Source organism: Phyllostomus discolor, chromosome 5 (genome assembly GCF_004126475.2).
Source record: "Phyllostomus discolor isolate MPI-MPIP mPhyDis1 chromosome 5, mPhyDis1.pri.v3, whole genome shotgun sequence".
Taxonomy (NCBI): Eukaryota; Metazoa; Chordata; class Mammalia; order Chiroptera; family Phyllostomidae; genus Phyllostomus; species Phyllostomus discolor.
In genome coordinates, this window is record NC_040907.2 from 75,715,758 (window position 1) to 75,727,839 (window position 12,082).

Consider the following 12,082-nt stretch of genomic DNA (forward strand, 5'->3'; position numbering starts at 1 on the left):
AAGTGCACTACGCCATATGAAATAATCTTGACAAAAACTCAAATATGAATCTGATTAAGCCTCTAAATCTAAGTACTAATTTGTAAAACAAACAGACAACACAGAACCCTGGTAAACTGCATGAGAGGATGCAATCAGCACACTCCACACTGCAGGGAACGCCACAGTACAAGCAACCTGGTTTCTTCTACAAATAAACTGCAATACAAAAAGAAAAAAGAGAGATGGTAGATTAAAACGGACATATAAGACATACCAACTAAGTGCAATGAATGGATCTCATCTGCATCCTGATTCAAATAAACTGTTTTAGGCCCTGGCCAGGTAGCTCAGTTGGTCAGAGCGTCATCCCAGTATGCCAAGGTTGTGGGTTTGATCCCCGGTCAGGATACATACGAGAAACCACCAATGAATGCATGAATCAGTGGAACAACAAATTCTCTCCCCTTCCCTCTCCTTCCTCTCTCTCTCAAATCAATCAATAAAAAAAAATAAACTGTTTAAAGAAACTGCCAAATGTGAATATTGCTGGATAAAGAATTAATGTTAATCATTTTTAGATGTGATAATACATTGTGATTGTGATTTTTTAAAATGAGAGCTTCCTGGCTGGCGTAGCTCAGTGGATTGAGCGCAGGCTGGGAACTAAAGTGTCCCAGGTTCGATTCTCAGCCAGGGTACATTCCTGGGTTGCAGGCCATTACCCCCAGCAACCGCACATTGGTGTTTCTCTCTCTTTCTTTCTCTCTCTCCCCCCACCCCCTCTCTCTCCCTCTTCCCTCCCTAAAAATGGATGAATAAAAAAAAAAAATGAGAGCTTCATCTTTTAGAGATATTTTCTGATCTATTTAGATGACATGGAATGATAAGTGAGAATTCCTTGAAAATAGCCAGGGGGATGGGGTGAATAAGAGCACAGGTAACATAAGATCAGCTGTAAGTTGATAACTGTTAAAAGCGCGTGTGGGCCCCTGACTGGTGTGGCTCAGTTGGTTGGGCATCATTCTGTGAAGCAAAGGGTCACTGGTTTGATTCCCAGTCAGGGCACATGCCTGGGTTGCAGGTTCAGCCCTGAGTCGGGTGCATACAAGAGGCAACCGATCAGTTTCTTTCTCACATCGATGTTTCTATTCTTCTCTTTCTCTCTCCCTACTCCTCTCTCTAAAAATAAATAAATAAAATCTTTAAAAAATTAAAAAAATAAAGTGGGTGATAGTTATGTGAGATCATACTATTCTCTCTACTTGTGAATATGCTTAAAAATTTCAACAACAGAAATTTTCCGTAACAGAGATAAAACAACTCATTGAGTTCAATCTCTAATGATGGCTCTCAGACAATTTTTCATATTATCAAATGGCCATGGATTTGGTACAGGTGATATTAGGTTCTGATTATACATAGGTTTTCTTAAGATGAAATGGCTGAACAACATAGCAATTTTCTAAGAAAATTTTAGTTATATATAAAGATCATCATATTGGGGGAAAGGGGAGGGAATTTCAGGGGAGAATGGGAAGGGTTTACAGGAAGAAGTATAAAGGACACATGGACAATAACAAGGGGGTAGAAACGGGAGGGAGGGCTGGGTGGGGGGTAAAAGGCAGAAAACTGTACTTGAACAATAATTGAAATAAAAATTAAAAAATACACAAAGAAGTAAATGTTGCATGACTGCATTTATATAAAGTACAAGAGTAAATGAAACTAAATGCTAGCGATAGGAACCACGACAGGGCTTGTCCAGGGCGGGGAAAGGGGGGAGCCCGGAGGGGATTATGAGGGACCTTGCCGAGGCGGCGGCAGGCCTGTTCTACCCCTTCCCTGTTGTGTTCTTTACATGGGTGCGTACACTTATCAAAATGTAAGCCTAAGATCTGCGCATTTGACTCTATATAAACTGTACTTCATAAAATTAATTTTTAAAAAAGAACATATTGAACAGGCTATCTTATCACAAATTTAGGTTCCACAAGAGAGCTGGATAAAAATATCAATGCTCTTAACATCTTAAAACTGTGTTTTTCTCAAGGTTCCTGTTCCTCTGGCACCTTCCCTGAACAGCTGCCCTCCCCCACCCGCCCACGCCCACACACAACTTCTGCCTCCATCCCCACCACCATTTTTATGGTCGCCTTTGGAAGAATTACCAACATACAGATGAGGGATGATCTCCATCATCCAAGGAGATATTGTTTGACTCTATTTTCTGAAGTAGCACTATAAAAAGTTGGTATAATTACATTAAAATATTAAAATTGCTTTTATGAATATCACACGCTCCTCCCCACCCGAGAGTCATTTTCCTCGAGGAGCGGCTCTCAGACTCCAGCACGCATCAGCCCACCCCCGGAGGGCTGGCTGAAACAGATTTTCCTCAGGTGCCCTCAGCAGTCCTGACTCAGGTCTGGGTTTAGGCCCAAGAATTTACATTTTTAACAAGTGCCCAGATACTGCTGACACCACACTTGAGAATTATCATCCTAGACCATCTATGAAACCTTATATATTCCTTGCTTCCTCATCCCTTCTCCCTCCTGAGAACAAAGTCTCCTGACAGCTTCCAGAGAAAAGTTGATGATCTATCCTTTCTTTGATTTATATTTATCCCTTTGAACTCCATGCTGCCTTCATTGGATTATCTTCGTATAACCTTTGTCTGAAGTGAATGATCCTCATTCGGTCCTATCAGGCTGAAAGTGGCATTTGGCCCTCATCTCCCCTAATATGAATCCGACTGATTTTGTCTCTCTTTCCTATTTCCTCCCTCTTCTATTCCTCCACTCCTCTAGCCAAACTGAAAAGAGAAAGAGTAATAATCATGAAAAGATGTTACTATGTGTTGTTTCCACTAGACTATAATTTCTTAGAGGACAGTAATCTTTTGACCTTACTACAGCTTTCTTTTCCCACCACGTTATGGGCATATACACCTTATTATTTGAAAATACAAGGCCTGTTTTCTACTCCTGTTTACAGAATGCCACAGGGTAGGCATTTGATCCATTTTTGTCAAACGACGTATTTCAATCACAGAATCCCAGAGACAACCAAGCGAGGTTCAGGGGACCTATGAGATGCACAAAAGGTCACAAACTCTGCCGCCGCAAGTGCAGCGTTCCCTGGCCCAGATCTCGCGGCTCCCACCCAGCTGTGCGGCTCCCCAGTTTTGTCAGAAGACGCCAACTGGGCCTAACATGAGGCAGGTAAGTCCACAGGAGCAGGGGCTAAATTCTTAAAGAATAATCATGAAATTCTCAATTAAGAAAATGCACTTACAAAGGAAAATTATTTTTACATATAATATTTTGCTTTAGATGCTTTGGTTTTCCAAATTTGTTTACAAAGTATGTAGGGGAGGTTACCATTCCAGAAAACCCAGGAACACCTAGAAAATTCAGACAGACATGAATTCTGATGGGGCTGGTTCTCAAGCACCAGATAGATTATTCTAATAGAGCAATTCACCACTCTACTGTCTCTGTACAGCACAAGCACAGTGAAATACTGAGCAAAACTGAAACTGCTTACATCAGGTCATCTTCAGAGTCTCCTCCTTCTAGATGCAACTAGATGGGAGGGAAAGGGGCAATGGCCACTTAGTAACTGTTGACTATGTTCCAGAAACAAGATTGAACAGGTTACATACACTATTGAAAGTATTCTTTTCAACACCCCATGAGGTAGACAATATCATTCCCCTTTAACAGACAACACTGAAGCTCAGGGGTCACGTGCCTAGGATAAACCGGCAAGTCCAGATGCAAACCCAGGTCTATCTGACCTCAAGGCCAGGCTTCACCCGCGGAGTTACACTGTTTTCATCCAAGAGTCCCAACGCCTTGATCAATATTCAAAGAGCCCAAAATGTCTGAGACATGATTAAAACCTCTACCATCTACTTTTAAATCCTGTAAAAATGGAAGCTGTTCTCTTCTTGCTTAATTTATTTTCATTCATAATCATCAGCCAAAACATTTGAACATGAGGACAAATTCATTAAAGAAGGTTTTTCCACCCAGAGTTTGGCATATCCCTAAAGCTGACAAATAATGAGGCGTAAAGCTATGTTCATTAATTTACATGAAGTCACAAATGGTGATAACTTGCCTGATGTTTCCTTTGCTGTAAACACCCGACTCGATACTCCTGACTCTTTGGCCTCACGCATGCTCTATAAGGCTGTTTCTTAGGCCCAGGAGGGCCAGCAGCCCCTGATCCCTAACCCCATCTCAGCTCAGAGGAGGGCTGTGGTAGCAGCAGTGACAACACCATCTCACAGGCCTGAGGGAGGAAGAGCAGAAGAGAAGAGGCTGCCCCGTGCAATGTACATGGGTCTGCTCCTCCAGACAGTAACACTGGAGTTAAGAAACTAATAAAAGGGGACTATTTTTTCTGACTTATGTATCATCAGTGATGATGTTTTAAAACACCATCCTTTTTAATAGGTGTACATGAAGGAATTATATCAGGTCTTTGAGAAACTAGGTCTTTGAAATACTAGTTTGAGCACTACTCCCATCTGCGATGATCCCTTTTATTGTGGCAATTTAAAAATCAAACATAAAACATACTGTGTAGGAAAACAAAATTAAGGCAACTGCCTTTAAAAATTTCTGAAGTAATAGCCACATTTCTAGCAATATAATTTAAATGCTGAATTCTACCCTTCCCTCTAGCCCATGCATTCCAACCCCCAAGTACGGTTTCTTCTTTAAATAACAGCAAGCATTGCTGGTCGTGCTTATCAAGTTCCAGAGCTCACTCCTGGCCAGGCAGGACGCCTCCCTCGGCAGGGTGTGGGCCAGTCTGCGCTTCTGTTATCAGTCAGACGGCTGTGCACACAGATTCCTCACAGGCACTTGTCAAGCTCATGAGAGGGGTCACTAGCGTTTGGGCACCAGTATGTCACCATGCTAAGCGAGAATACAGATAATAGTGCCCTCTTTGTCACTACTCCCAGAGTTTAATTAACACACCCTTGCAATTTATTTTGAGGGAAAAGATAACGCATATATTAAAACAATTTTGGGATTATATGGCCAGATAAATACCCCCTATCTTTTCTCCGTATGTTAAGTCATTGCTATGTACTCCTCTTGGAGTGCTTAACAATTGTGTTAGAGAAAGGACATCAAATGATGCTTAGAAATGTGATACACATTTTCATTTCACACTCCATCAGCTTTTACAACAGTAGCTCAATGAAATGTAAGAGAGAGCTTGGCAAACAGCCATATAAACCAAGGTATAAAACAGGGGTCAGGTTACTTTTTTATAGAAAGAAAAAAAAATGTTTAATTTTCACTCCACATGCCTGAAGAAGATATTCAGTTAACACCCTAGAGTAGCGATTTTCAACTGTTGTGCTGCGAGAATTGTTAAAACATGCAATGTCTGACTATTTAGTCAGGGGCACTGACCTCTTTCCCTTAGACTGTCAAATTAAAAGAATGACAACAGCCAATACAACAATAGACATCTGGTGTGAATGAATCAAAATTATACTTATTTTTATGTCAGATAGGCATAAAATATATTTTTTTTGGTGTGCCACAGAATTTTAGTAATTAGTGTATGTGTGCCATGATATGAAAAAGGTTGAAAATCGCTGCCCTAGTGAAGTGCACCATAAGCACATACACTGACATGCTTAGTGCCTGTTTAACGGTAGGTTTTTACTATGTTATAAACAGCTTTGTAAAGCAAGAAAATATTTCTTCCCTCAGCCCCTTCCAGTCAGGATCTACTGACACAGAAACATACCGGATCAGATCGTCTTTGGTGTTAAATCTCTCACCTGAAAATAATGGCTTTGCCTTCTGCTTCTAAGCTAGAAGCAGAAACAGCTTATTGGCTTTACAGGCAGAGGGAAGAAAAAAAGCTAAAGGCATCAGCAAAAAATGCATCTTCCTCATTCAGATTTCTATGTGTCAGAAAAGATGAAAGCCTCATGCATACATAAAAAGCGAACCATAAATGATAACAGAAACATGGTCTGGAAGCACTGTGCGTCCACAGCTGCTGTTCTGCTGGCTGGGAGAGCAAAAGCATCTTTTACTCACCTCTGTTAAACCAGAGACTTCTCCTTTTGCTAATGGTTTGCTGATGGATGGTGTGTATACTTTGGCATCTGATACTGGCTGCCCTTTCATAAAATGCTTTCCTGATTCATAAATGTCCACTTCGACCATTTTTCCCATGAACGTGGGGTTCTTTGGCACTAAAACCTTTAAAAAAATTTTTTTCAGAAGGCTTACTTTTTTGAAAATAAACTTATATTTTTAGAACAGTTTTAAATTTATAGAATTACTGCAAAGAGAGCACAGAGAGTTCCTGCATACCTGGCACTCAGTTTCCCTATGAAAACATTTTACATTAGAATGAGAGACGTGTCACAATTAATGAGCCATCACTGGTATATTACTATTAACTAAAGTCTTTACTTTATTCAGAATTCCTCAGCTGTCAACTAATGTCCTTTTCCTACTCTGGAATCCCACCCCAAGTGGGCTCTGTCTCCCAGCTGCTCCAGGGCCTGGGGATCCAGCAGGAAGGGCAGGCGCTCTGGGGGGAGCGCAGGCGGCGGGCAGCACTCTTTCACTGCAGGCCGCCTGCTGTCCTGCGGCATGTGGAAGGCAGACCTGGGAAATCCCCAGCAGTCAGCCAGTCGCTTCTGGACAGGCCTTTGATATCCTGCTCTTGGCTATCCCATGCAATGAAGAAAATGGAGACAACACTGATGAAAGAAAGCCTCATACTTTTGATACCTTCCAAGTTAGCTGTCAGAGTACTGGTTTGAGCATACACTTCAAATAAAGGCCTGCACGTCAGCATGTGTATGGGTGTGTGTGTGCATGACCGTGTGTTTGGGGGGAAGAGAAAAAAACATTTAAAAACAACCCTTTCAATAACCCAAACACAGGGTTTGGAGGTAAATGGCTTCTTTAACTAGTGGTCCCCATTCAGTTCTTTTGATCTGCGCTAAAACACAGGTACCGTATTTTGCCATGTATGATGAGCACTTTTTTGCCCAAATTTTTGAGGGGAAAAATAAGGGTGTGCATTATACATGGGTAGTACTAATTCTGTTTCTATATAAATGTCTTTAATTCTTTAAATTATTTGTTACATAACATTTCTTGTACCATAATATGTTAAAAAATAAATGCTAAAATTCCTTTATAACCCAAAAAACAAGTATCTAAATATAAATAAATAAATAAATGGAATTAAAAAATTAAAATGAAAATTTTTTCCTGAAAGTCTGGGCCAAAAACGTGTGTGTGCACTGTATATGGCAAAATACGGTACTTGCTAGTTTGCCTCCATGTAGAATCAGCTACACTGAAGGATACTTTGGCTGGTTCACAGGAAACTGTCAGATGGTCTCTTTCCACCAGAGATTTCGGATAAAAGTACTTGTTTACCTTGAGCAAACGTTTCCCCTGCTTTGGGACTTGCAGGTAGTCTGTATGCATTACGTCTCCCTCACACTTCTATTTTAATACTGTAGGTACTTGCCAATCTTTTAAAGGTAGGGTCCAAAATAAATAGACTAATTCTAATCCAGCGATACTTTGATATCTTGATACAATCTTTACTTCTGGAACTCATCTCATTAGAAAAATAATTCCTATGAAATGTCTGATACTTAGTTGTGGAGACAAAAAAGTCAGACGAGAGCCAGAAGTTCCACAGCCAATTTCTCTGAGAGGCAACATTAGATCCTGATCTTTCTGAGTTTGATTTTTTATGACCACTGAGTACACCGCTTCATCAAAGTGTAGGAAGAAGGTCACCTGGGTGGTGAATTACTCATGGCAAGCAACTGAACTAAAAGAGCTTTAGTATCAGAATATGAAAGCCCTTTTAAATCGGTTTTTATAAAACAAGAAAATCTCTAGAGTAAACTATCCCTGGGAGATGTGGTACTATTCTGGGGGAAAATAACTTGCCTTGATCTGCTGCCTTGATCTGAATGAAGGGCTCAGTGTTTTTCCCCCTCCGGTTTTAATAATTGGAAAAAGCCCGACTGCTTTAAATTGGAGGAAACAGCTAATGAGGCATGCCATTGCCTTTAAAATGAAGGGGAAAAAAGTTCCCCCGCTGAGGCAAAAACCCAGATGGCAAGAGAAAGGAGAGGGAAGAGGCAACAAAAATACAATCAAGCTCCTCCCCAGGGCTGAGCAGAAAGTTGGCCTGAATAGAAAAACGGCTCTCTGGAGTCAATTAATGAGATGGAAAATGGGGAAGAGGCTCAGCTCAAACATGGAGTGCTGGAAATCCTTCCTCAATTGTAGTCTCCGCTGGGTACTGAGCAGGGCTTGTTTAGTCTGGGTCTTGAAAAGCTTCCCCCACCTTTGCTGCCAACCTAGGCCCAGTCTGAGATGGTTCCTTGTGGAACATCAGTGCTGGAGGCCTCTTCAGGTGCTGCTTCCCTGCTTTCAAACATGCACAGGCCACCTGACCTTTGCCATCCCTCACCTGACTTGCCCAGACTGGTCTTAAGAGCCTTCCCAAGCTCTAATTCCAGCCATGACCCATAGAAAAAAAAATCCGCTTCTCATTTGATGAGAAAGGAACAGAAAGGGAAGAAAACTGATCTGATTTTAAAAGGTAAAAATCCAGGAATGACCCATGAAATCTGTGTCTCCATGCAGGTCTCCCCGCTAAGAGGGCATCACACCCCACCCATCTCAGTATCTCAGTGCCCCTGAAGGAGGGCATGCTTTTTTCTTGATTCACTGTTGAGTTTTTACCACCTGGGGAAGTGGAGTCCCAAGTGCTGAAAGAAAAGCCTGGCTACCAGTGAGGCAAAGCAGGAGAGCTCACGTGGGCAGGGAGCGAAGCCCTTCTGGTTGGCCTTGAAGAAAATTCTCAGAGTAAAGTTGCTGTGATGCTTACATTGCTCTCCAGAGGTGTTCACAAAATTTGAGTTGAATCCAAGGAATAAACTCTTCTCCCTTTGCTCCCAGCATTTTTATCAAGGTGGGAGTTAAAACCAAAAACCAAATACTAAAACTAAACGAAACTAAAAGAAAACAATCAACCAGCCTGTCTGAGCACCATGACAGTAGGAGGAAAGCCCTGCCCGTCCACACTGACGTTGCCAGAGCAGACATCCTTCCTGCCCCGGATGGGACCTTCCCCTCCACTCCGCCAGGCTGCGGGGATTCTGGCAGGGAAGCTGCATGTTCCAAGCTCCCCAAACCGAAGGCTGGCCCTGTCAGAGACTAGTGGGTACTAAAAGGCACGTATTCCTTCCCAGAGAATGTTTTGTAGACTAAGCCACAAAGATAAGCCCTGGGTTAGCCCAGCTGGCTTGATGTTATAAAATAGCTATGCTGCAACAAGATTCTACAACCCTCCCCCTTTTCAAGTTACTTTTGCTTAAACCAACTTACTTTCAGAACTCTTTCATTTGGGAGGAAACTTAGGAACACGAAAGTATCTCTTATCTCTTACCTGCTCATAGAATCGATTGTGTGCAACATAAAACTTGGAATCAAAAGATTCTTCTGTTACTAACACTTGTTGTCTTTCACCAATCTGGGAAGAGAAGAAGAGAAAAAAGGAATGATGAGGGCAAACACTTGAGAATTCAAACTAAAGGCCAGCCCAAATAACTGGATCAGTAAGTAGTATCCTTTTGAGTTTAAAATGGGCTCTAAATTGCTAGCTACAGCTAATACAAGAATCACGGATTCAAATTTCCTGCAAGACATTGTTAACTATTTGGTAATATAAAGTGAGCATAGTATGAAATCTAATTTTCTTACATAACTATGAAACAAAACTTTATCTTATTTCCTCCATCAACAGAAGATAATTAAAGCTTCTAAGACATACAAAAATCTTCTAAATATCACTTTGTTTCTTGAAACAAAGTTGCAAAACAAGCCAGAACAAGCTGCTTCTAATCCAAATTTATGATAATATTTTGGCAATATGAAAGAGTAGTAATAAACATTAATTTGAGTTATGAGGGATATAATACTCAAGAAATGCTTCCAAAAACTAGTTATTAAGTCCTTGCACCTAAACATTTCACATGTTGCATATTATTCTGAAATTACTGATCAATTCACACAGCTACTAACTTACTATATGCATTTCTTCTGTCACAGGCAACTGTCTCTTCTATGTTGCAGCCGTGACCCCATATTCATATTTTTAAAGAGATATACAGCAAAAATATGGGACTGCTAATTCCCTACAGGATTAATCTACATTTATTTATATTTATGATGTAAGCATGCATTTTTAATAACCAAGAAGTTAAGTCAGACAAAACATGAGGTAGAAAAGTGACTATTCTAAAATATTCTACCATTTCCACGTTTACTCCACTGTGAAATGTAACATTTAAAGTATCAATTGCTTATTTTTACCAGGTTGTCAGAATGTCTGATGTAGCAAACCAGCTGTATTGAATGATTATGCCCAGAATTATTTTTGCCATTGCTACTTGATAAATATAACCCTCCATATTAAAGCACATTGGCATGAAGACTTTTGAAAAAGCAAGCCCTAGTCTCATATGTAGGGACTTGCCATTACGCTCAGGCAATTCCCGTGCAGGAAACATAAACACAGCTGCACTCAATAGACCACCTAACAATTAAAAAAAAACACCACCAAAACCCTCTTCAACATATACTGCCAATACTTAAATACACCATAATTCACTATTTTTTTTTACTATCTTGTTAAAAACGCAGCCCCCTTAGCCAAACGTTGTATAGCTTCTAGGATGATACTTATTGAAGACTTATTTCATTCTGAAAACCAGTAAGTTCCAACAACATTAATTTCTTTTAAAAATCAAGTAGCAACAAAAGTTCCCCCATCTCCCCCTTTGACTTTGTTCATTAAAAAAGACTGATGAATATGGGGTTTCACTGAACGATATTTTTCTGCAAGAAAACTTAGAATGTTTGCATACATTCACAGTATGAGTTGTTTATAACTTAGGATAAGTATCTGTTGATGGTTCTTAAGGAAATCTGCAATTACACTCCATCTAACATTAAGTTTTCAGGAGACTAATCTAACAATAATATGAGACTGGAGAGACACTGAAACCATATGCTGCTTCTTTCTTCTTGACAGAGTTAATGTGGGCAATGGTACTCATCATTTTGCTCTATTTTATCTAGAGATAATAATGATCATATATATGCAGAGAGCCAGAAAGACTTGCTATGTTTACACTGCAGAGGGCAGGGCTTTCCACCACCATCAGAGAACTACTTGCAGGTGAGTATTTAACTATTATTTGCCAAAGGGATTCAGGGAAACTGCTACTGCAGTAACTTATAGAGGCAAACAACTCTTCAGTCACACTTCTTGTCCTCTCAGTCATGGATGTTTTATCTCATTGGTGAGGCTCTTAAAATTCCTCAGAGAATGCTGGGCAAAAATGAGCACAAAAAAGCTACAACCTTGATCAAAAGGGGCTATAATCTACCCCCATCCCCTAAAAAACAACAAAAAGCAAGAAATGCCCTCAATATTTTTTAAAGAATAAAGTTACAATAAGGTGAATAGAAAATACAAACTTTAAGAGAGTCAGCTATTTCAAATAACCTTAAAAACAACACTGATGTTAAGGAAGGGGGAGTTCAGGTAGAATTCCGGGAGATGCAACTCTGCCTTGGTGACCGTAAGAAAGCCTATGGGCCAAGGGCATGCATAATAAACCTCACATCTTTCTTTTTAAAAAATGAGCCACCTCCCCCCATGCTTTCCAACTGCTTTCTCCTCAACACCACAAGCTAACCCGGTGTGGTTAGATACCTGCATGTAACAGACTTAGGTTACTCATCCAGATCTGCCTACCAATGTCTCTGCTATTTAGCAAGCAATCCCAGTCTAAGAGATGGAATGCAGGGCATATGAAGAAAAAAGACAAGGCCACATATGTCTTCATGCAACCGCCACCTACACATGAATTATGCTAGTGACAGAAATAACCCACTAGAAGTGATCAGAGCAGTGTGCCTTATAAATCATGATGGAGATGAGCTGTGTCTCATCTGACACTCTTCTGATATTCCTCTGAGAAGTAGAGTCAGCT

General features: G+C 40.5%; 1 protein-coding gene across 3 annotated transcripts in view; it reads right to left on the reverse strand.

Moving 5' to 3' along the window:
* CDKAL1 (CDK5 regulatory subunit associated protein 1 like 1) overlaps window positions 1-12,082 on the reverse strand; it is a 649,842-nt gene that overhangs the window by 31,768 nt on the left and 605,992 nt on the right. For all 3 annotated transcript variants that reach the window (XM_036026451.1, XM_028511592.2, XM_036026452.1), the window contains exons 14-15: window positions 9,469-9,552; window positions 6,066-6,230 (exon numbers count right to left, since the gene is read on the reverse strand). In XM_036026451.1, coding sequence (XP_035882344.1) covers window positions 6,066-6,230; window positions 9,469-9,552 — 249 coding nt within the window. The remainder of the gene's footprint in view (window positions 1-6,065; window positions 6,231-9,468; window positions 9,553-12,082) is intronic.